The sequence below is a fragment of the Periplaneta americana genome, chromosome 2, assembly GCF_040183065.1.
Source record: "Periplaneta americana isolate PAMFEO1 chromosome 2, P.americana_PAMFEO1_priV1, whole genome shotgun sequence".
Lineage (NCBI taxonomy): Eukaryota > Metazoa > Arthropoda > Insecta > Blattodea > Blattidae > Periplaneta > Periplaneta americana.
The window spans coordinates 77644796-77669564 of NC_091118.1; the positions used below are offsets into that span (position 1 = coordinate 77644796).

Here is a 24769-nt window from a genome sequence, read left to right on the forward strand (position 1 = left end):
GCGTCGCCGGATGTGCCGGAATTTTGTCCCGCAGGAATTCTTTTACATGCCAGTAAATCTACTGACATGAGCCTGTCGCATTTAAGCACACTTAAATGCCATCGACCTGGCCCGGGATCGAACCCGCAACCTTGGGCATAGAAGGCCAGCGCTTTATTGTTTTGAAATAAAAGTCACAATATTAACGTAAAAATAACGTGTTAAATACATTGGTACAAGCATTAAACAATTCCATTATCTTTAGTTTATTCGTAATAGTCTATTTCACTATGTAATATTATTTAATTTTTAAGGATGCAGTGGAAAAGTAATGATAAACATCGATGATAAATAATTAAGGACGTGCATTACAGTTTACAGTATTGTAGGCTAATAATTATTCAATTATAACTTACGTTCTTTGGAGCAGTTGCTAATCCTTCTTGTACAAAGAAGACTCATGCCACTGACGATTCTTCTTCGCCATATATTTACCCATAGTTCTAAGTTTCATCAGTTTGTTTAAGTGTCCAATTCTAATGAAAGTTCTCGTTCTGACATAAAGGGCAATGATTTTCACATGTATCTTCGAAAATTTTAATTCTATGAGAGATGTTAAGTTTTTCATCACCTCCTACCCTTGGAAAGTTTTGTCCATGAAATCCTGCAAATATTATTTCGAATTGGTTTACTTTCGTACCCACTCGGGGGTGGAAGAAATAAATCTTCCCTTTGATATTAATGACAGCCAGTCATTGTCAATTTTGTTAATATTTATAGACACAGATGTAGCACTAAGTGAACTGTCAATGTTTTTGCGCTTATAAGCGCAGTACCCAGCTAGATACACAATAGCATCTTGTGCCACATCCACTTCACTTGAATCACCTGTTTAATTTTGCTCTGGTGAAGTGAGCACACTGTATTCTTCATCACATTCACTACCCACCCTGCAGAACTTCGAGAGTCAGTAATTTTAATACATAGTTCGGTAGTGATGAAATTTAACAGATCTTCTTCACTTTTTCCTATTGTATCAGGCGGAAAATTTACAGAGAGTCCATCAGTTCTATCTTTGTCAATGGAAAAAGCCATAGACAGTGGAATTGCACCCCTGTAAGAATCAAGAGCCTTATTCTGTTTTTTCACTGCAAAGGTGATGGGTGACTGTAAAAACCACCAAGACCACGAATTCTAGAGAAAAAATTCTCCAAACAATCTTGATTTAATCTAGACGTCAAAATGTATCTAACGTTGCTTTTCAAGTCTTGGAAAAGCCCAAACAAAGAATTAATAGATATTATAGATGATTTCTAAAAAGGTAATAAACTCTTCTTCTTGCCAAATCGCATAGTCTGACAAATTTCTTTAACACATTTTCTTGGCTTGGATGGTTTAGCCATATCAGCTTCTAAGCAGTGTTTTCTCATCTTTAGGGATTCTTGAATTAAGAATGTTAAACACATCATTCACTAATTCAGTGTCAGTGAAATGTATTTGATGTCCTGAGCAATATGGCGAAAAATAGCTGCGCTGCCATTCTTACATTCTGACGAGAGCGTACTTTGACCTTTAGATGGGTTTCTGATATGCTGTGGGTAACAGTAAGGTCTCCCTTCTGTGTGTACAGTGGTTCTTCCACCACTTCTTACAGTGGTCCCATCAGCTAAGGTTAACATCATCATCCAAGAAGTGGCTATGGAGAAGTTTGAGTAAATAGTGCACATCACAGAATACCCACACCTTCCGGCTTTTGTCCACTGGATGAAAAAAAATACGTTTTCTCCGTGGATACACATAACTCAGACCAAACCCTCGCATTTCTGTCACCTATGTCGCATGTCACGGCCACTATACTCACTCCACATGCCTCAACGAGCTTAATTATATTTTTCAACAATGTACTCGTCATTGTTGTGTAAGAGTAATAGAATATGGGCTGTTTCCATTTGGAACACAAAGCTCGAATCATTGCCACCTGTACATTGCCATGTGGCCCTAATATCTGAAGAAAAGTAACATATTCGCCCATCTACATTCATCTCAGTTTCTCTAAATGTTTAAATGTTTCCATTTTTGACTTGATTAAACAGAGTACTTCCTCAAGAATTCCCGCTTTACACTGGAATTCTTTAGTTCAATTATGGAGGATTGATCGACATGGCAGCGGTATATTACACTTTCTGAGGTAAGCAGACAGGGCCCTCAAAGTCAGTGTCTTCTACACTTCACTTCACCCTTTTATTTCTCCCAAGCAAGCACCATATTTGTCCAGGTGTGAAACATTGCGACAAAACTGATTCCACTATCCATTGTCGCTTCCAGCATGGACCAGCAACACTCTTCCCCCTTTGCCTGATGATGCTTTATTACCTGTTGTAAGACCCTTCTTGTATGCGTCAGATGCCGATTTAATTGTCATGTACTGCCAAACTTTAGATTTGCTGTGGCCAGCATTAACCCATATCTCATCAGTATAAATAATGCGCCTCCCTTGATCCCGAAATTCGCGTATTTTTCTTAAATATTCGTGATGCCAAGCAACAATATCTTCTCTATAAATGAACAAGGATTCATGCTTTCGTTTCATGTATTTGAACCCCATGTCCAGAAGAAGTCGCCTCAGGATTGTGTTTGAAAATGTAGGCAGATCTTCGTCCTCGTTTATTAATCTCAGTACCTTTTTAGGGTGGGTAAATAATTTTCCTTGTACAGACCAGACTCCCCCAGAGTTGCACTCTTCTTACATAGAATGTCTACCTTCTTTCTAAGTCTTGCGATTTCTTCATCTTTGTTCCTGTAAGAGTGACAAGGAACTGAATCTGTAGAAATACTCTGATTTAATTTTGTTTTCTTGGGAGAAATGAATTCTAAAGAAGTAACTGCCCTCTTCATAGTATTTCTTCCTTCAAAATGGAGTTCCCGATGTGATACAACCTAAGGGAAAAATTGGCATTAGCACATTGGATACCATCATACACTTCATACACAGTATAAAACCTCTGTTAACAGAACCTCTGTCAAACAAAAACCTGTTTCACTGTAACGTGTAAGTCGTGTAAATTAATTTTTATCGAAATATTTAAAAGTTATCCACGTAGAATCTTTCGTACACTACTTTTAACACTTGAATATAAATAATTGATTAAATGGCGATCTTACTCATGTTAATTGTGTAAGCACCAAAACAGCTGTAAGCCGCACATGCTTACACAATTAACATGAGTAAGATCGCCATTTAATCAATTATTTAAAAGTTATACTGTGTATTGTATTTATGAAGTACAAAGTTTATGTACAATGTAGGGTACACTCAAATTACATTATATGTATGTTTAATTTCAATGCAAAATATATGACTAAAGTCAGAGCCATATTTACACATGGGCCAACACGGACTATAGCCCGATGGCAAGTCTTACAGGTGTGACAGATTTTTGGGCTAGCATTTTTTGTATCATACTTGATTTGTACAAATTTGAGAAACTGAATATGAGCGCCTATGACACAATATTTTACATTAATTTGTGTATATGCAAACAGTAAATAATTAATAATTTCAAGAGAAAAATTGTTCCGGGGCTGGATATCGATCCCGGGACACTTCGCTTAGCACACAAATGCTCTACTGATTGAGCTACCCCAGGCACTATTTTTCCCTTTATATCCACACAACTCAAATGGGCTGACAAGACGCCAGAAACCCAATTTTGAGTGCACACAATTCTGTGTGACTTAAATTGTGGCTTTCTGTTAACGTACCTACAGTAACGAATATATTATGCAAATCTGGCTTTCAGGTAGAAGCTCCCTGTGAAGCATACTTGAATAATTTCAAGGGAAAAATTGTTCAGGGGCCGAGTATCGATCCTGAGACCCTTCGCTTAGTTCACAAATGCTCTAGTTCCTGGGGTAGCTCAGTCGGTAGAGCATTTGTGCGCTAAGTGAAGGGTCCCGGGATCGATACCCGGCCCCGAAACAATTTTGCCCTTGAAATTATTCAAACCTGCTTCACAGAAAGCTTCTACCTGAAAGCCAGAGTTCCAGTAGATAATTAATTAACTAATATGTAACAGAAAGTATGGTTGTCTGATTAGGCCTATAATACACCAGTCAAAACTATATTGTTGCACGTGCATCACAGAATTAGTTAAAGCTTTTAAATAAATTTATTGTTACATGACAGTTCATGTTTAACACAGCCCTCGGCAAAGTACTAATAGTGGCAACATTGCAGTCCTGTAATCTAAGTTTTTTGTACATAATCACACACTTCATTTAATGTCACTTTTTCTCCCGCAGCACTTCAATTAGTTCCATAACTGTTATAACAGGTAAATCACCTTTCCCTTTGCATAACATAATCTCCTCTGAAAGAAATTAATATTCGTTATTATATGAATAAATTATATGCAGGAATTATTAAATAATGAGGACGAACTTGAAACAACTATAGATCTATGGAATTCAGTCCCATTAGTAATATGGTAATATATAGATTTGAATTATATCTCACTACCAAGGCCTGCAACTGTTGACAATATTGTGAAGAATGGCATATATCTTATAAACCTGGAGGCTACCGCACCTAGCACCTTAAATGTTTTGGAGTTCAAGGGTTGTTATAAAGTATAAAAAAAGTTTCGTTGATCTGCTCCCATCCGTTATTTTTAAAAGTAGGCTAAATTATGCCAGCATGTACCTTGGGCCTTAATATTATCTTTTACTATAAATTTGGAAAATTTCTTCCCTTTGCTGTATAGATTGCCTATCTTGTAAGAAAGATGCCATATTAATTTCGTGGTGGGAAAACGATAAATTTGTTGTTGGCGACAATTTCGTTATTTTCTCCAACAAAAGTACGAATTTTGCTTTAATTTGGATCATCTTTGCTGTAATTAATGGACAGTTGAGAATATATCCTATATAATTTCTGATTATTAGGACAATTGCCTTCGAAATATCAAATAGAATTGTTTTGCGAGTTATGAGTTTTAGCAATGGTTTTGTTAAGTTAGAGATAATCTTTAACCTTGGGCCATCTCTTAGTATTGTACCTTGAGCATGGCCCAAGGTACAAGTCTTGCTGAAATTGATAGTTTAATACAATTAGGCCTATTATTTACTGATTATTACAGATGCCAAGGAGTAAGAAAAGCGTAACAAAATTTGCACCTTCATTGGAATCGCCTTCATTGCTATTAAAAATGGTTTGAAGATCCGAAGAGCTGCAGTAGAATTTTGTGTTGCAAGAGTTATACTGCAGAGATATCTAAAAAGTCCTGATGCTTATCAGTCTTTCTAAAATTGCATAGTGAAGCAAGTTTTATCCCCTCAGGAAGAAACTGAGCTCGTTAACTACCTAATTACTGCATTTAAGATGCATTATGGGTTGTCCAGAAATTAATTAAGACAGCTGGCATTTCACTATGCTAAATCTTAAAATAAAAACATACCAGCATCTTGCGAAAAGGATGGAAAGGCAGGGAAGCAGCGGTATCTGGATTTTTATTAAACATCATGAAAGTTTAAGCCTAAGGAAGCCAGAAGCCACGATTTTTTTGAGACTATCCCCTCACACTACACTGTAGTCATAAGCTCGAGTCCATCAGGCCATATTTTACTAGTTATCTCACAACCAATTGGCTAGTCTTCTAAATTAAGAAAACTCAACATGCTTATGGTTTTCCTAAGGCACAAAGACAAATGTTGGGTTGAGTCCTAAAAGAAATGAGACACTGACCTATATCTCCCCCCCACCTCCCACAAAACACAAAATTTCGGCATTTTTCCAAATTAGAACCTTCGAAACCATATTGCCTTCTGTACACTGAGGTGAGTTTACTCGAGTGTCAGTGGTATAGTGCAAGGGCTTGGATGAAGATTGCAATGTTCCACTCTATGTACAGGATTTTAACATCTTCGGCGATCCTGACATGTTGCTGTTCTGTCGTGCTTCCCCCCTCCTCCTGCCATGTAATAGCTATTAGGTTACATTCATTTTCAGGCCTCCCTTTCAAAATTCTGTAATGTTCCTTGATAGAACGGTGAAAATCGGAATGAGACAAGTGGCTAACAGGCTTGAGTTCACACAGAGCTTATTCTCAGCACCAATTTCTCTTGTAAAGACGTGTTTCGCGTACCTTTTAAATATTTCATTCATTATAATAATGGTCAATAAGACAGTGATGAATCATAGTAGCCTATGTAAAATTCTAATTCAGTATTTGCCTTTGTGATTTATTATTATTGTTATTATTATTATTATTATTATTATTATTATTATTATTATTAAAATATAGGTTATATGTGTTGATATAAGAAGTCTTAAAATTACAACGTTGGTTCTCGGTGAGTTTATGAAAAGGATTCTGACTTGTGACTGAAAAAGAATTTGACCACACTGATCTACATAATTAAGCATAATGTAACTCAACTAGACCCTAAGCTCTGCACACTGCAATAAAATATAGTCTAATGTACAATTATATGAATTGATTCATAATGAGGTGAAAAGAACTAGATCATTTTTGCAATTCTTCAGAAAATGTAAAATAAAAAAATATTTAAAAAATGCAACATATCAAAATAATATTGTATAACTCCAATTTAGTGAAAAATATCTGAATGACATGTAACTTACTTATCTGTATCACTCCCAGGAAATTCTCATTCACGTATTCAATCAAACTTAGCTTAGAGTCATCTACCATCTGTATAATTTTGACTCTAAAGGTTGGAGACACTCTGTATAACTAACAATTCCTTATGAATTAATACCAACCATCACATTTACAGTGTTAGAATTCTTATATATTTTTTTAATTGTTTATTTTACGAAGTTTTATCAACTGCTTTGGTTATCTAGCATCTCAGTGATGAAAGTGATAATGCCAGCAATATGAGTCCACGGTACAGTGCCAAAATTACCTAGCATTTGCTCTCAATGGGTTGAAGGAAAACACCGGAAGAAACCTTAATCAGGTAATTTGTCCCAACCAGGATTTGAATTCAGATCCTCTCGAAATTCTTATAAGTAGGAAATGTTTCTTGTTGGCAGGGTGCGAATTAAGATTTCTGATGAGAGGGGAGTGGCATAGAATCCTAGATAGATAATATTATACATAAAATTATTATTATCCTCATTTGATATGGCTCAATGCTTGGTCGTACTGATTTGCTTGTCTTGCATCTTGATTATAATAATAATAATAATTATTATTATATCCATGAACAGACTTAAGATAAGATGTGTAATTCCTAAGTTATTGATTGTTGTCAGCTTGCTGGTGATAATAATATATCAATATTATTTTCTTTGCTTACTTTATATTGTACTTTATAAAGTATACCTGTATTGAAACAATTATATTTTGTGAGGGGGGGATAGAAGTTATCCTTGGCAGGGATGTTAATATGAATTTATGAGAGGGGATAACTTTCCAATAGGGGGGAAATCCCCCCACTCCGTTAATTCGCACTCTGTTTGTTGGGCACTGGGACTTTAATGCTTCATGAATGCAATCATGGTATAGCTCACGCAAGGAACGATTACCGAAAAACAGTGGTGTTACTGTCTGTTTTGACTTGTGTTTGTAGGCTAGCTGAGGGAGCGATAGATGCGGGCTGATGGAAGTATTGCCTCTTCCAAGATGATGAACAGTTGGGGACATCACCTGTGGAAATGAAGAGTATAGCAAGAGAAAAATTCGAAGCAAATTAAATGCGCAACATTATGTTTATGAATAAAATAATGATACTCTGCGAGAGGAACACTCCATCACTACATAATAAAATAAACACACTTGGACCAAGATATATATTCACATGCAGTGGAACTGAAACTAAAACCATAATGTAACTATCACAATGCAAGACTGATTCTATGTCGAAAGTCTTCAGACTGTACTCTTGAATATCATTCAAGTTATCTCATGCCCTTTCCTGTTGCCCGTTCTTCCTTATTGAATTGTTTCGTTCGCATTCGTATCGTTGGTAATCGCTGCTTGCGAGACCTATACAGTCTAATTATCCTGGTAGGAACACGAGCACAATACTGCTTTTAACATATGCCAGTTATGCATTAACTCAATTGTCTTACAGGATTATGGACCTAAAGATGCACGAAATAAAAACTCTTCTTTCTCTCTTATCTGCTCTTATCTACTATTTTCCCCTTCTTTCTTCTCACTTTCTACTACTTTCTACTATACCTTCATTGCACTTCTTATATTAACACATATAACCTATATTTTAATTTTATTTACTCTATTAGAATCATCGGGAATCGATCCAGTAATGTTTTGCTTCAACAAAATGTGTAGCTCGGTGACTCGGTGTTACTCAAGGTATGCAGGGCACTCCATGTAAATGAGCTATATCCATATCATCTTCAAGAAGTACAACATTTAGAGTAGCAAGATCATGATTATCGTGTCGAGTTCTGCACCTGGATAAACAGAAATGGTAGAGAGTTTTACTGCTGAATTATGTTCACTGATGAGTCACAATTCACATGATATGGCACTATTACCTTACATGAATGGGCTGATATTAACTCTAAAGCCACGAAGAAAACCAATTTCCAACTACGATTTAGTGTAAATGTATGGTGAACTGATAGGATCAATCATTTTACCTGGAAACTTAAATGGTGGCATGTACCTACACTTTCTGCAAAACAAATTGCCACAATTACGAAACGATGTTCCTCTTGCAACAAGACTTCATATGCACTTTCAACTTGATGGAGCACCTGCTCATTTCACCCCCACCATAAGAGATCATCTAAACCACTATTTCCCACATTATTGGATTGGTCGTGGAGATTCTCATCCCTGGCCAGCCAGGTCCCCAGATTTGACACTACTTGATTATGGCTTATGGGATGGATGAAGGATCTTGTGTTCGTGTGTAAACACACGTGAAGAATTAATTGTGTGCATTATGGACGCCACAGCAATCATCAGGAATAGCCCTGATAAGTTACGGAATGTGACACACACAATTCATAAACATGCAACCAAGTGTGTGGAGGTAGAAGGAGACACATTTGAAAACCTCTTGTAAAACTAAGTTGATGTACAGAATGAAGTTTACAAGTATAGTGAGGGTCATGTAAGAGTAGTTCCTAAAAGGCTAATATGGCTGTCTCTTCAGTGATGCCAACAAATACCAGATAAGCTTATCACCGAAGAGGGTAAAGTCACAATGCCAAGTATTAACAACCTATGTTGAGAGGTGTTTTCTAAATGGTTCAATAATTTGTAAAAGAGTATATTTTCCTCCTGGACCTCTTGCACATTATGTTGGTAATTAGTAGATTAGTACCGGTATGATCTAATATTAAAATGTATTTTGTCTGACAACATGAAATTCATTGCTTTGACTATACAATTTACAATGACCTAACTTAAAAATGTATTTTGCTTGATCATGTAAAATGATTAGTATGAATTCCGAAAACAGAATACCTACTTAAAATACATAAGTACTCCTAAATTGCTACCATGCTATTTCCTCCCTTGAACATGTTAATAAAAATCTGTCTGTTAGCCAGGTGCATGTTTCATACTGAGTAGGTTTATAAGTTGTATCTTATTTAATTACACTTATTTGAATGTAATACTGAATTGAAATCACAACACAACACAACACAACACAACACAATTATGTACTGATATTAATATTAATACCGGTATTACTAATTCATTATTGAATACGTTCAAATTTCACAAGCTATATATAGTTATACTTCCATTTTATCAGTTTTCTTCACTGCAAACCAAAATTATTGCTTCCAACTTAACAGTTAGAAAGTAACTGCCATTGTCGTATTTGTCAATACTCGAAATTAGAAACAAAGTTGGTAAAAGAAAATTCAATCTGACCTCTAGAAAATCACTATAATGCACTAGCATATGTAGCTATATTCAAAGAAGGAAACCTGGAGGAAGCACTAAAGTACAGGCTGAATGGCAAATGCTCAAACAATCAAGCTGAACAACTAGCCATATTAATAGCTATTCAACATGTACAAACCATGGAAAGTCAACAGCAAACAATCTCAATATTTACAAACAGCAGGATAACATCAGACTCCCTTAAAAACCAAACAAATCATACATATCTCATAGAAGAAATCAGAAGAGAAGTAAAGGAAGTGGAGAGGAAGAACTGGAAAATAGAATTCAACTGGATTAAGGCCCACGCAGGGCACGCGGGGAATGAATTAGCAGATCAACTTGCGAAGAAGGCAGCACGCTCCGAGGATATTCAAGAGAGCTACAGCAATAAACCAAAAAGTACAGTGAAAGATGAAATACACAATCTCAGTTTAGTGAAGTGGCAAAACGAATGGGACAACACAGTAAAAGGACAAATCACAAAATCATTTTTTCCAAATACGAATGATTGGTTAATTTGGGGCTAAGAGGGGTGATGTTACAGGAGAATGGAGAAAGTTACACAACACAGAACTGCACGCATTGTATTCTTCACCTGACATAATTAGGAACATTAAATCCAGAAGTTTGAGATGGGCAGGGCATGTTCATGTATAGGCAAATCCAGAAATGCATATAGAGTGTTAGTTTGGAGGCCAGAGGGAAAAAGACCTTTGGGGAGGCCGAGACATAGATGGGAGGATAATATTAAAATGGATTTGAGGGAGGTGGTATATGATAGAGACTGGATTAATCTTGCACAGGATAGGGACCAATGGCGGGCTTATGTGAGGACGGCAATGCGGGTTCCTTAAAAGCCATTTGCAAATAAGTAGGCCTAAGTTAATAAATGATCGGTTAAAACTAAAACTTAACATAACACGAACTTCACAACTATAATAACAGACATGGGAATATAAAATCATATCTACATAAATACAAAATTATAGATAGCTCATTATGTCCATGCAACAATGACGAACAAACAATAGACCATTTGTTATACAATTGCAAATTACTTGAGAGAGAAAGAGACATTTTGAAAGCGGCAGTTTTCACAGACTGAAAACTGGCTAGTGAATAAAGACAAGCTAGTGCACAAATATCATAAGAACTTGATCAAATTCAGTAATAATATACAATTTGATAAATAGCAATGAAAGAAAAGTACAAAATTTCATCCACCTATCTTGCCTACAAAATAAGTCTTAGAATAATATTGACGCAGATGCGGACGCACACTCGAGTCGAACTCCGGCACACAAGTCTGGCTTGCTTGCTCTGGCTTACTCACTGACTGAATAACTGAAAACTCTGCTGTCGTTCCTTCGCGACCATAATTTATAACCACAGCGACGTAGCCTCGAAAATTCGCGAGTCTTCCACTTCGACGGATTTCTGGAATAGTCGGGAAGGTCGTTCCACATTCACTGCGTTAAGTAGCAGCTGCGCGCGCAGCCTCCCCTCGCGTGTAGGCCCCTTTCCCCGTGAAGCCCGCGCGCCATCCCAAAGTGCTCCGCGCGATCTTCTCTCTTGCGGGACGCTGGTCGTGAGTTCGAATCTCACGTCGCTGTCACAATATAAAGTAATTACTTGTACACAGTGTATGATAAACCAATGCATGTAGTATTACTCCACAGTAATGGAGCATGCAGGCTTTAAATAAGCAAACAAAAAATATAGTAATAGGGGAAAAATGGTTAGGTTTTATCCTTAGGGTATTAAGTAAACTGATCCGGATTGAGCTGTTACAAGAGTAGGAACTGTATCCAGTTTTTGTTTTTTTTCTTTTCTGTACCGGTAATGATATTATTAAATTTTGTCTCTAATTTCAAATTGAACCTGTATCGACTGAACTACAGGTTGGACCCTATTTTTTTATTTACATTTTTTGCTCCATTTCACCTCAGGAAGGCCCTCCCTAAGTGGCGGTAAAACTCTTTGTGAATCACTTTGTGTGTGTGTCTATATATATATATATATATATATATATATATATATATATATATATTGGGGATTGTCAGTGTCGTTTGTGGTTTTAGGCGTAATAGATAAACTATTGACCAGATATTTTGTATTTGATAGATAATGGATAAAAAATGGGAGTATAAGGGTACAGTGCATCAGTTATTCATAGATTTCAAAAAGGCATATGACTCGGTTAAGAGAGAAGTTTTATATGATATTCTTATTGAATTTGGTATTCCCAAGAACCTAGTTCGATTAATTAAAATCTGTCTTAGTGAAACATATAGCAGAGTTCGTATAGGTCAGTTTCTGTCAGATGTGTTTCCAATTCACTGTGGGCTAAAGCAAGGAGATGCACTATCACCTTTAGTCGACCTGGTTGCCAAGTTGGTATAGCGCTGGCCTTCTATGCCCAAGGTTGCAGGTTCGATCCCGGGCCAGGTCGATGGCATTTAAGTGTGCTTAAATGTGACAGGCTCATGTCAGTAGATTTCCTGGCATGTAAAAGAACTCCTGCGGGACAAAATTCCGGCACATCCGGCGACGCTGATATAACCACTGCAGTTGCGAGCGTCGTTAAATAAAACATAACATTTTTAACTATCACCTTTACTTTTTAACTTTGCTCTAGAGTATGCCATTAGGAAAGTCCAGGATAACAGAGAGGGCTTGGAATTGAACGGGTTACATCAGCTGCTTGTCTATACAGATGACGTGAATATGTTAGGAGAAAATCCACAAACAATTAGGGAAAACACGGGAATTTTACTGGAAGCAAGTAAAGAGATAGGTTTGGAAGTAAATCCCGAAAAGACAAAGTATATGATTATGTCTCGTGACGAGAATATTGTACGAAATGGAAATATAAAAATTGGAAATTTATCTTTTGAAGTGGTGGAGAAGTTCAAATATCTTGCAGCAACAGTAACAAATATAAATGATACTCGGGAGGAAATTAAACACAGAATAAATATGGGAAATTCCTGTTATTATTCGGTTGAGAAGCTTTTATCATCCAGTCTGCTGTCAAAAAATCTGAAAGTTAGAATTTAGAAAACAATTATATTACAGGTTGTTCTTTATGGTTATGAAACTTGGACTCTCACTTTGAGAGAGGAACATAGGTTAAGGGTGTTCGAGAATAAGGTGCTTAGGAAAATATTTGGGGCTAAGAGGGATGAAGTTGCAGGAGAATGGAGAAAGTTACACAACACAGAAGTGCACGCATTGTATTCTTCACCTGACATAATTAGGAACATTAAATCCAGACATTTGAGATGGGCAGGGCATGTAGCATGTATGGGCGAATCCAGAAATGCATATAGAGGGTTAGTTGGGAGGCCAGAAGGAAAAAGACCTTTAGGGAGGCCGAGATGTAGATGGGAAGATAATATTAAAATGGATTTGAGGGAGGTGGGATATGATGATAGAGAATGGATTAATCTTGCTCAGGATAGGGACCAATGGCGGGCTTATGTGAGGGCGGCAATGAACCTCTGGGTTACTTAAAAGCCAGTAAGTAAGTAAGTAAGTAAGTAAGTATATATGTATATTAAGTTACTTGCTCTACCTGCAAAGATGATATCCATTTCATATACGATAATATGGGGAATCTTACCCATTATAGTTTATGCAGTGCTGTCATGGTAATTTTTTTTTGACCATACGCCCCATCCCTTCACTTTTCTCTCTTGAAATATATTTTACTCTCCTCTGTCTATTTCTCCAACTATCATTTATTATTTAAGGAGAAGTAAAGAAATTGTTTTGCATTATCTTTTATTGTACAAGCCTGATTTAAAGATCTCATGAAACTCCTGCAGAAATTTGGTGTTTTTCAACCATTCTATTATATATGGTATTGGATTCCAGCGTTATAAATGTGGACCATTTATGTTTATGAACATCAAAGAAGATGATAGCAGTAACAGTTGATCTAAGATCAGTAGGCCTACACATTTTCATATACATAATCTTGACCGTCACCCTGGGTGGCATAGGCGGTATAGTGCTGGCCTTCTGTGCCCGAGGTTGCGGGCTTAAGTGTGCTTAAATGCGACAGGCTCATGTCACTAGATTTAGTGGCACATAAGAACTCCTGCGGGACAAAATTCCGGCACACCGGCGATGCTGATATAACCTTGGCAGTTGCAAGCATCGTTAAATAAAACATAAAATTTTAATTTTAATCTAGACCTCCATACACAAAACTTAAGCATTATATGGACAAAATTTTCTCTTCCCCATACGAATCAATAAAAAATTGTAGGTTCCCATAAGGCATATATCCCTACATGGCTCCCATGACAGCACTGACTTTGGTTAAACTAGTGCTGAGCTTGTTCTGAGTTCTGATTATTTTGGAAACACACCTTCAGCTGTCTCCTCTGTAATACCAACATAACTTTGGTGACATTTACCCCTACGTGGCTGAGTGATCAGACCTCTATCCCGTCACGCAGGCGGCCAGGGTTCGAGTCTCGATTAGGTCTGGAATTTTTCACTAAAAATCCATAGTGACACTTGTGGCAGACAAGGTCGCAGTTGGGATTTTTCTAGGGGTTCTCCCGTCTTTCTCCATAGGCTTATTAGACAGCTACATCTTTCGTCAACATTTCTCCATTTCATCATCATTCCATAGCATTCCCTGATCGCCAGCTGGCAATGCTTAGAGGGGACTGGTCTAGAGACAAGGGAAGTTGCCTGCTTGAAACCTGGGTAAGAAGCGAACCTTAATGTAGTCAGCTAGTGTGGGTTTGAGAATGTGCTTAGCTTGAGGGTTAGTGCAATAGATCGTAACAGGTAGCAGTGCAGGGCCATAGTACTCCCTCTCGTAAATTCCATTCCAATTCCATTGGTGACATTACGAAAGTTTCATGTTAGTGTACACTCACGCTATGCCTTATATATACGAATCTGTGACAGGTTAGGTAAATTTAGACTTTTGTTATGTCTTACATATACGAATCTGTGACAGGTTAGGTTAGGTTAGTTTAGGCTTTCATTATGCCTTGCATATACGCTGAACTGGTGATTTTTTATTTTCTTATGTTGGCAGTAATAAGGTAGTGTATAGTAGGCCTACATTTTATTTCATGGAGTGCAGTTTCACAGAAAGAACTTCACCGACAGACCTTCTACTGCCCCCTACTAATTGGTTGTCATAAATAAATGTCATTCTTACTGTAACGAAAATTTTGTCTTCGCCTGTTAGTAACCAATCACAACCCTCGTTCAGAAGAAATGACAGGTTCCCGTCAAATCCACGTGGAGGCAGATTTGCCACATCTTTTCCGAATTCCAAGAATCCCGTCAATTAGCACGAGAGTATCATTGAGAGTGTATTCTGTAAATTCATTGGGTGGTCAGCTTGTAATATTACTTTCTCTTCTTCAAAACACATGGCATCCAGATGGGGATGACGGCAACGAATCCTCTCATTTCGAGGTCGCCAGGATTGTGGCAACTGTGCAATGTTGGGACGAGGGGACAGGATGGACTGGTCAAAGATGTTTGTGTAGGAAGTCATAAATCTGTAAGTGGGTGTTCAAAGGAGCCATCGAACTGCAGTCCATGATATAAAATGGACAATAATGACGGATTTTCCCTTCCGGAATCATCGAAACAAACTCAGCACTATAGTTTCGCCCTCATTTTGTGTATTAATATTTGTTCAATCTGCAAAACGATATCCATAAGTACGTAAACATAATAAATCTAAACTACGATTCTTTTCCGCTCACTTTTTCTAAGTGTTTCCATTTTATAAATAATGATAATTAACTATAAGTACTGGTTTCGGTTTTTTATGAAATTGATGTTTTAAAACTTTTTGATTATTATTCCTAATGTGAAAACACTTAGAAAAAGTGAGCGGAAAGCAATTGTAGTTTTGATTTTATTATGTTTACGTACTTACGGATATCAGCCGACTGGAAATGGTGGTCAGCCATCCATTTTCTCAAATATGTTGATATAAGTATAGAAAGATTTTACAAGTGTTCTGCTGTTAGATCATATTTCGATGACGTCACATTAATTCGATATTCGATTTTTTCATTTTCTGTCCGTCACTTTGAGATTAGTTGTGAGTATGGGAGATGCGTGACGTTGAATTGTGTGTAGGTTGTAGTATACGTGCTACGGAATTTCATGGTTATGCAAGAATGAAGAAGAGTTGCGTGGATGTTTGTTTGGTCAAAGTGTTTTGTGTGATAGATACATATATCTGAAAATGTGGCGAATCTGCATTATTTTTTCACAGAAGTGGTAAGTACTTGTTTTGGTTTTTTTTTATGATTTTAATGTTATAAAAGTTTGTGATTATTATTTCTAATGTGGAAAGTAAGCGGAAAAGAATCGTAGTTTAGATTTACTATATTTATACGTACTTATGGATATCTGCCAATTGGAAGTGGTGGTCAGTCATTTTGGTTTTTATGTTTATAAGAGGACAGGAACCGTTTCGCTGACCTGTCATGGAATGTCCGGGTGGTGTGATATTTATTACCGTGAATTTATTTTCGCGTATATATTCCAGATCAAATCAAGCAATTTTCTTCGTGCTGTGGTTACCCATCTTGCATATACGAAGGTTAGGTTTAGTTAATTCAGGTTTTTATTAACAAATTTTCGCTAGATTCTATCGCGAGGTAGATGTGTATAAGTCAATATTTGATGGCGTAACATTAATTCGATATTCGTTGTTTTCCTTTTGTTTCTGTCACTTTGACATTAGTTATGACATTGGAAGGAGGACAATATGAAGGAGCGTGTAGGTTTTTGTTTCGTTTTGTTTTGTGTGATAAATATGTGAAAAATGTGGCTCAAATTTGAAGACAGATTGGAAATCTGGGTAAATGTCTATTAAGTACTGGTTCTGTCTTTTCGACAAAAAAAAAAAAATTAAAAACTTCCGATTTTTGCCCTAAAATTAACACATTTGAAAAAATGAGCGGAAAGAGTTAAAATTTCTTTTTTGTTTTTGTGAATGTTTTGCATTTTTAAGTTACTTGCGAAATTTGGGAGTTTTCATGTTATTTTTCCTTGAACTTTTGTTTTTTAATTTAACGCTTTCCGCTCATTTTTTCTAAGTGTTTTAATTATTGGGGCAAAAATCGGGGGTTTTTGTTTTTTTTTTGTTTTTTGTTTTTGTTTTTTTTTTTTTTTAAGACAGAACCAGTACTTTTCTTCTTCTAATCGCGTGTAACTACGTACAGTACTGTTTTTAAGTTCCACATCTTGGAAGACAAAAAGTTTTCCCTGATATTTACCTAGAGGGTCACAATAATTTGGCATCTTTTATAAGGACTAACATGCTACGTCAATTCGCAATGTTTATACTGAAAAAAATGCACACGCGAAGCCCAATCAGGCAATCAGCGCATCCTGTACAATACATAATATCCTAGGCTATCTATTGGAGCTAGTTCAGGGGAACGAACATAACCTAAACGAGTGGCCTCTTATAAAAAATTATCGGAAAACTACATTCAAACACTACGCAAATACGTACCATTCTGTAAAAATGTACATTTTCACAAGACTAATCCCAAATTAAGATATAACTAATATGCATTTGTTGTATTAATACACAAACACGTCTACAACCTCTTCGACAACAACAGAATCAGACACTATAGTAGTGTTGCCAACACGATTCCTTAAAACACGCTATAAAATAATGCAGAAGTCACTAAATTTACATATTTTGAGTATAGAAGAATGTTATTTTTGCCACTGTGACAGTTAAAAACCCTGGGAAAATCCAATACCCGCTATATACTTATTTGGACAGGGCAAATTTTATAAATTTCTCCTGCTAAACTAACACAGAAATACATCAGATTAGCGAGAAACACTGGACCCAAGATGGCAGCAGCGGCTACACTATCCAATGCTATGAGAGTATACCGAAGGTATTGGACTGTATATTGCCAGTCTGTGGTATGGATGCACCATGCTCCGAATTCGTCGCTAGTATGTGCGAGTAGTCTGTACGGTGGTTGTGTGAGTGCGTTAATGTAGCAAACATGGCAGCGAAAGTTAAGTGGAAGGAGGGTTGTTGTGTATTCGTTGTGATTTTTGTACTTTATGTGAATGGGATGTTTATTCATAGGCACTGCAGTCACATTCACCCGAAGGCGGATGAGGTAAGAAAGTGGTTATTTTATTGTTTACAGTCTTTAACTGCTTTGAAATATTGTAAACATGACACCGGTGACATTTAAGGTGTCAGAACGTCGATTTCCTTGCACGTTTTCTTGCATGTGTTTATCTCGTGCCATTGACCGCTTTGAATAACCATACAAGTATGGTCACAAAAATGAGGTGTGAATAGCGTCCGGAAGTGACTAGAGGTAACAATTGCACGGAGTTTTTGTGCAATAATTTTATTCTCACAGCCGTAGGCCACACGTCGCGTTTCAGCTGTTAATGTTGTTCTTTCGCTTTTTTTTTTTTGACTCCCCAGGTTCCATGCGCGTTGAAACAACAGTCATTGTTAACAATCACACCGGAAAAGGAAGGAAATTTAATTGCACAATACCAATTTTCGTAATTAGATAAGGTAATGCAGGTTCCTGTGTTTTCTATTTACAGTTACTTTTTTTTTTTTGCACACATGTAGTTCATGAACGGACATAAACGAAGTTATATAGCCTGCTTAGTACTATGAAGTGTCGTTTCATAAGGACATTTGAACATAAATTGACGTAAACAACAATGACAAGCAAGATAACTCCGTAGAAATTGAAACCTAAAACCAAAGGGATGGTCAGAAATTGAATACAGAATATCAAAAATATTTTTTGTGTAAAATAAGAAAATATAGAAATTTATTATTTTGTTTGCCTTTGGACATTATTTTACATTGTTATAATAAGAATAGAACTCACAAAATAGCTGTTTTTAAATATTTGTACTGCGATGTACACCTGCAGTTCTACAAATCATGCAATCGCGAACCTCTAATGTCTGATCCACCTCATTGTTTCATCATTGTTGTGTGGATTTAGTTCACTGTTGTTAGAGCATGTGTTTGCATTGAGGCACATGAAAAAATAAATTACGCTACGATAGACTGTGCTCTAGTAAGTTTGTAAATGAAGAATGTGTGTTAATGTTTCTAGTGATTTATTTCGTTCACAAAATGTATTTAAATTTGAGTGTCAGAAGTAAAATAATCGAACAGTAATGTGTTTCAAGAATGGATCCAGGATGACCAATTTTCATCACAGATAATAAAACGATCTTTTGACAAGCCTGTTGAAAGTAACTATACAAGTTATAATAAAAATAATCAGTGTCCCTAGATTTATTTCACAGTCAGTTTTTAACAATATATCCCATTCGTACGAATACGAAAATATTACGTGTTTGATGATGACAAAAGGGGCGATATTAAGCGATATGGGAATGGGAAACCGTATTTTTTTTACTTGGTTATTTCACGACGCTGTATCAACTACGAGCAATGTTGCCAACTCAGAAATCCATTTACCGCTGCAGAAGCTTAAAAAGCCGCTAAACTGTAGTTGAAAATCTCCAGATTTTTCTTAACACATCACTTCCAAATATGAAATACAAACAAGAACGGGAGAATTTTACAAAAATGTAGACTAAATTATGGAAAGTGTGTATCACTTTGTACGCTCTATGTTCTCTGCAAATTCGTATTCAGATTTAATTAATTCTGAATATTTTGCATTCAGTATTACTTTACACCATTTACACCGAGTTTTCCAACTATCACCGGCAACTTCTTCCACCCAATCTTTCAACACATTAGGCCTATGTTTTTCACACATCTCTAAACTTTGTACCTATGGAGTTTTACGCGGCATATTTCTTCAGAATTGAATGAAGTAGATCAAGAATATACTGGACACTTCGTAAACAATCACATTCACAATCACACCGGTCGCTTTGAAATCTGATTTCACACAGAGCTGGAGACGTGCCTGCCAACAATGAGTTTGGTTTTAAGTTTTAAGCGTTGCTTAGGAGATTATAAGTATGTCTGTGTTACATAAACTATAATGCGGAATGATAAATTAGATATATCATAATATCTTTAAGTTATCATAAATTAAAATAATAATTCAGTTCATTCTCTACTCTTTATGATTAAATACTGTATATCAATTCATTTACGAAAACTATGCATACATGATTAGACTAACAGTTTAACGAATGCAGCATACATTATTTGTACAACAACAATGAATGAGGCAGGAAATGGACGTGGTTGTACCAAATCGAGTTAACATAAAACGTTGATATTATTTATACAAACACAAAGAAAAATTGTGATAATACCATGTTAAACTCTGGTTTATGATTAACTAATATTGTTGTCCGCAGGTACATATAAAAAGAAATACAGAATATTTTTACAGAAAAAAACCTAGACACATCGTCTCCCTCTGCCAGAATCATAAAAAAACGCCAAATAGCTAGCCACTGACGGTAAAATTCTGTAGCTGATCGTAGTTCTGAAAAAATCAGATTTGGCTACAAAACCGCTGACTTGGCAACACTGACTACGAGGTTATTAGCGTCGATGGGATTAGTGATAGCGAGATTTGGCGAGAGGAGACCGAGGATTCGCCATAGATTACCTGACATTTGCCTTAGGATTGGGGAAAACCTCGGAAAAAACTCAATCAGGTAATCAGCCCAAGTGGGAATCCAACCCGCTCTCGGGCGCAACTCCGGATCGGGGTAAACCGTATTACAGGTACTTCAAAAACTTTTCTGTATCTGTGTGATGCTCGAACCCATGTATACCTGAATCCGTGTACACTTGTATATTTGTCAACTAAGGTTGGTTGCCAACTTTTTTGAAGAAAATATGAGAGATTAAGAAATCGATAAAATTTCATATAGAAAATGACAAATTACTCAGTTCATTTACTAAAAAACAACTTTATTCTACACTTGGACAGCTAATTAGGCTTAAATTAAGAGTATTTTGAAACGGATCTTGCCTCGCGTAATAATTGAAGTGAATTGCAGTTTGCAGCTTTGATTAGATTAGATGTGCCATACTCCTGTTTCGAACATTTGTCCAATTATTGTTCACAGGATGAAACATCCTCTTTGTATGAGCTTTACTACTTGGTATGCATAGATAAAAACTAATGAGTTTTTTTTTTTTTTTCCAAAATTTATAATATTAATATTGTTTGATTTTAAACAGGTGAGTTCCACACCTGTGGAGTAGCGGTCAGCGCGTCTGGCCGCGAAACCAGGTGGCCCGGGTTCGAATCCCGGTCGGGGCAAGTTTAGATTTTTTTTTCCGGGGGTTTCCCTCAACCCAGTACGAGCAAATGCTGGGTAACTTTCGGTGCTGGACCCCGGACTCATTTCACCGGCATTATCACCTTCATATCATTCAGACGCTAAATAACCTAGATGTTGATACAGCGTCGTAAAATAACCCAATAAAATAAATAAACAGGTGAGCACTAAAACCCATTTCCGGCAAGCATTACCTTTCGAAAAGACTGCACATATCAGTGCGTCTCTTGAACAATAAAATTCATCGTAATAAACAGTCATCATTCACGGTAAGATCAAATGTTCAGAATAATGATTTTTACATTGCAAAAATAAGGGAGAAAAATGCTCGAAGAGAAGAAAAATACGGGAGTCGGGAGAATGTTAAAAATTAGGGGCAAATACGGGCGATCCCGAGAAATACGGGAGGGTTGACATCCCTATTGTCAACCTTACCTGGCTCCAGGTGTGACATTGTAACTTATATTTAGTAGTATTGCTAACCTTGACTTTGCACCTGTTAAAAGATTATTAAATGCAATACATATTGTCATGAAGAAAGGAATGAGATTGTAGTAGTACTACTTTATGATTTCATTAATTGCATTCGTTACTTATTATGACTCAAAGTACTTATTATTACTTTATTTAATTCTTGAGTCATAATTTTATATGTTAGAATTTCATCTTTTGAGGCGTGCAGTTCCAAAATCCTCTAAATCGATTCGAGCAAATTTTTCAGGAAACGAAAAAAACTTTTACTGCTTTTGTTTTTATTTTGAAATAACTTTTTTTTTCTGATGAACTTTACTTGAAAGTAGAAAATACCAGTATAATGTTTCATATGAATATTATAAACCATATTGCCAAAATTAATGTTCTTTTTTGTATATAGTGGGTTTTGGAACTCAATCTTTACTTAGATGTTATTGGAAAGGAACTAAATGTATTTAACGGATATTGGAAAGGAACTAAATGTATTTAGCGGATATTGGAAAGGAACTTTAAACATGTCAGGTTTTAGACACGAGATGAAGCCTATGAAAATAAAGATTTCAACTCATTCATTCATAAGTGTTCTGCCCACGGACAGGTCTTTCAATGCAAAAACTCAGCATTCTTCAATCCTTCCTATTTTCTGCCTTCCTCTTAGTCTCCGCATATTATTCATATATCTTAATGTCGTCTATCATCTGATATCTTCTTCTGCCTCGAACGCTTCTCTCGTTCACCATTCCTTTCAGTGCATTCTTCAGCAGGAAGTTTCTTCTCAGCCAGTGACCCAACCAATTCCTTTCTCCCTTTCTGATCAGTTTCAGCATCATTCTTTCTTCACCCACTCTTTCCAACACAGCTTCATTTCTTATTCTCTCTGTCCACTTCACACGCTTTATTCTTCTCCATATCCACATTTCAAATGCTTCTATTCGTTTCTCTTCATTTCGTCGTAATGCCCATGTTTTTGTCCCATACAATGCCACACTCCACACAAAGCACTTCACTAGTCTCTTCCTTAGTAGATTTCAACTAACATTTATTTGTAGAAGAGCTACAGGAATATTATTGATTATTATAGGCTTATTGTTCACGTAAATGAGAATTAAAATTGAAGATAAAGAATTACTCAAGAAACAATCCATAATCATGCTACAAATTTGGATATACTGTAGTAGGCTACGTGCTCAAATACATACGAAAGTAATCATTACTCAACTGTTAATAGAACACTTTTGAGCTGAATTCCAAGAGAAAAAATATCTTGAAATGTGTGCAACAATCGCACATATTACAATGGAATCCCAGTAATAAAGAACATAGAATTCAGTCCAGGATTTACTTTGAACAATCACCTTATAAATTGACATTTACTCCTACAGCTTCAGGTCGTCACTTTCATCGATCAAAATGTTTCCTTCGTCTTCTTCTGCTTCCTCTGCTTGCTCTCCATTTTCACTGATGAGATGGGCATAGAAATTCAGATCGTTGTTTGTTTTTCACAAAGGACCGAAATGTTTTGAAAGAAGTTTATCAATATCTTGAATTTTTTCTTTTTTTACTGTCACCCCCAACTGTTTTCTTTGCAACTGCATGTCATGGATTACTTTTCCTCGTTTCAAAAGACTTCGCTAAATTCCAAAAACGTTATGATAGTGGCATTCTCCTTTCACTAATACACCTGACTTCCCTTTTTTGAAGAAAATTTTGTTAGAAAGGGCTAAGTTGAAAATGCTTTCAGCGCATGTGTCACTCCTTTCTTTCCAGCTGTTGATAGGAACATCATATCATAGCTTCTTGACAGTTCCTTTTTCTACATAAATTATGATATATTCAGAAGAATCAGTGATCGTATTGATTTTCCTATTTTTTTTCTAATCTACCAAAGACCCTGTCTGGCGGGAAAATATAATAAGACATACCAACTGCCAGATCTCACAATCAGTATACTACTAGAATATGCAAAAAATAAGTTGGTTATAGAGAATATTAGAAAAGTCGCTAGGTATTTAGAGGATATTGGAAAAGTAGAGAATGGATTTAGAGGATATTGGAAAAGGAACTATTTTTCAAATGAACATTTTTCACTAAATGTAGAACTCTTTGGATCAATATTGATATATGGGTCAATAGAATGCATTAATCTTTACTGTGAACATATTGTAACAAATAATTTTAGTGAAAAGTGGATTTAGAGGGTTTTGGAACTGTACGCCTCTTTTGTACTTTGACTTTGTCAGTGTCACATCGGAAGAAGCACTCCCAAATTCGGTTGTTTGCCTATATGTGACGAGAAATTCTAACCTATAAAATAAAGATATAACTAGGCTTGTAATGTTGGGGACCGATTGCACAAGTTGACTGCAGCATGGTACGTAGGCCGGGGACATGAGCTAGTACGAGGACATTGACTTGGTTCTGCGATCAATTACGTGAATAACACGGTGCATATGAACAAATCTGGACAGCTCTGAAAGTAAATACTAGGCCTATACGCTACATAGCATTACAAAGATATATTTTTACGTACCTTTGTTATGTGCAGAAGAATTATCATAGAACAATTCGCGGGTTTGAATTTCCTCCTTTCTTTTCTTGTGCTACAATGTCTCTGTATATAATATCACTTGTCACCTCGTATCTTTGTATTACATAATTTACATGTAATGTTCCGTCATTCACTTCAAAACACCAAATTTCGTTGCAAAAATATGCGCCTGAGAACCTTTAACCTTCGGCATTATTATTTAGCAGGTACAACCAATAATGTATTCGTGCCAAGGCGTCTCTCTTTGTTTGAATTTGTATAAAACCGTACAATTCTGGCCCATCATTCTCATTCAATGGTACTTGGCGATAGAGGATACTGCTACACGTTGAAGTCAGGAGGGAGAGCTAGGTTGCAAACTGTAGTCTCCGATAGTTCTCCATCATTAAACCGTAAATATTCTAAGTACCGTACGAAAATTACAAACTTCACTTAAATAACTCGTCGGAACTGAGATGAGTTCCAGCTCATCCACGAGAGGGGAAATGGCTACTATTCTACTAATATAGAAGTGTAAAATTGTGTGTTAAGATAACGTCAGCAATGACATCTC

At 36.4% G+C, this 24769-nt stretch overlaps 2 protein-coding genes across 3 annotated transcripts in view; one reads left to right on the forward strand and one right to left on the reverse strand.

Moving 5' to 3' along the window:
* The window catches only part of LOC138694359 (uncharacterized), a 43069-nt gene extending 25477 nt beyond the window's left edge, over positions 1 to 17592 (reverse strand). For both annotated transcript variants that reach the window (XM_069818012.1, XM_069818011.1), the window contains exons 1-2: positions 17407 to 17592; positions 396 to 2916 (exon numbers count right to left, since the gene is read on the reverse strand). The gene's annotated coding sequence lies outside the window, so the exon portion shown is untranslated. The remainder of the gene's footprint in view (positions 1 to 395; positions 2917 to 17406) is intronic.
* A 135-nt stretch (positions 17593 to 17727) lies between these two features.
* Positions 17728 to 24769, forward strand: part of Invadolysin (leishmanolysin-like peptidase, invadolysin) — a 690653-nt gene continuing 683611 nt past the window's right edge. Inside the window, exon 1 of the mRNA XM_069818006.1 lies at positions 17728 to 18043. Coding sequence (XP_069674107.1) covers positions 17924 to 18043 — 120 coding nt within the window. The 5' untranslated portion in view covers positions 17728 to 17923. The remainder of the gene's footprint in view (positions 18044 to 24769) is intronic.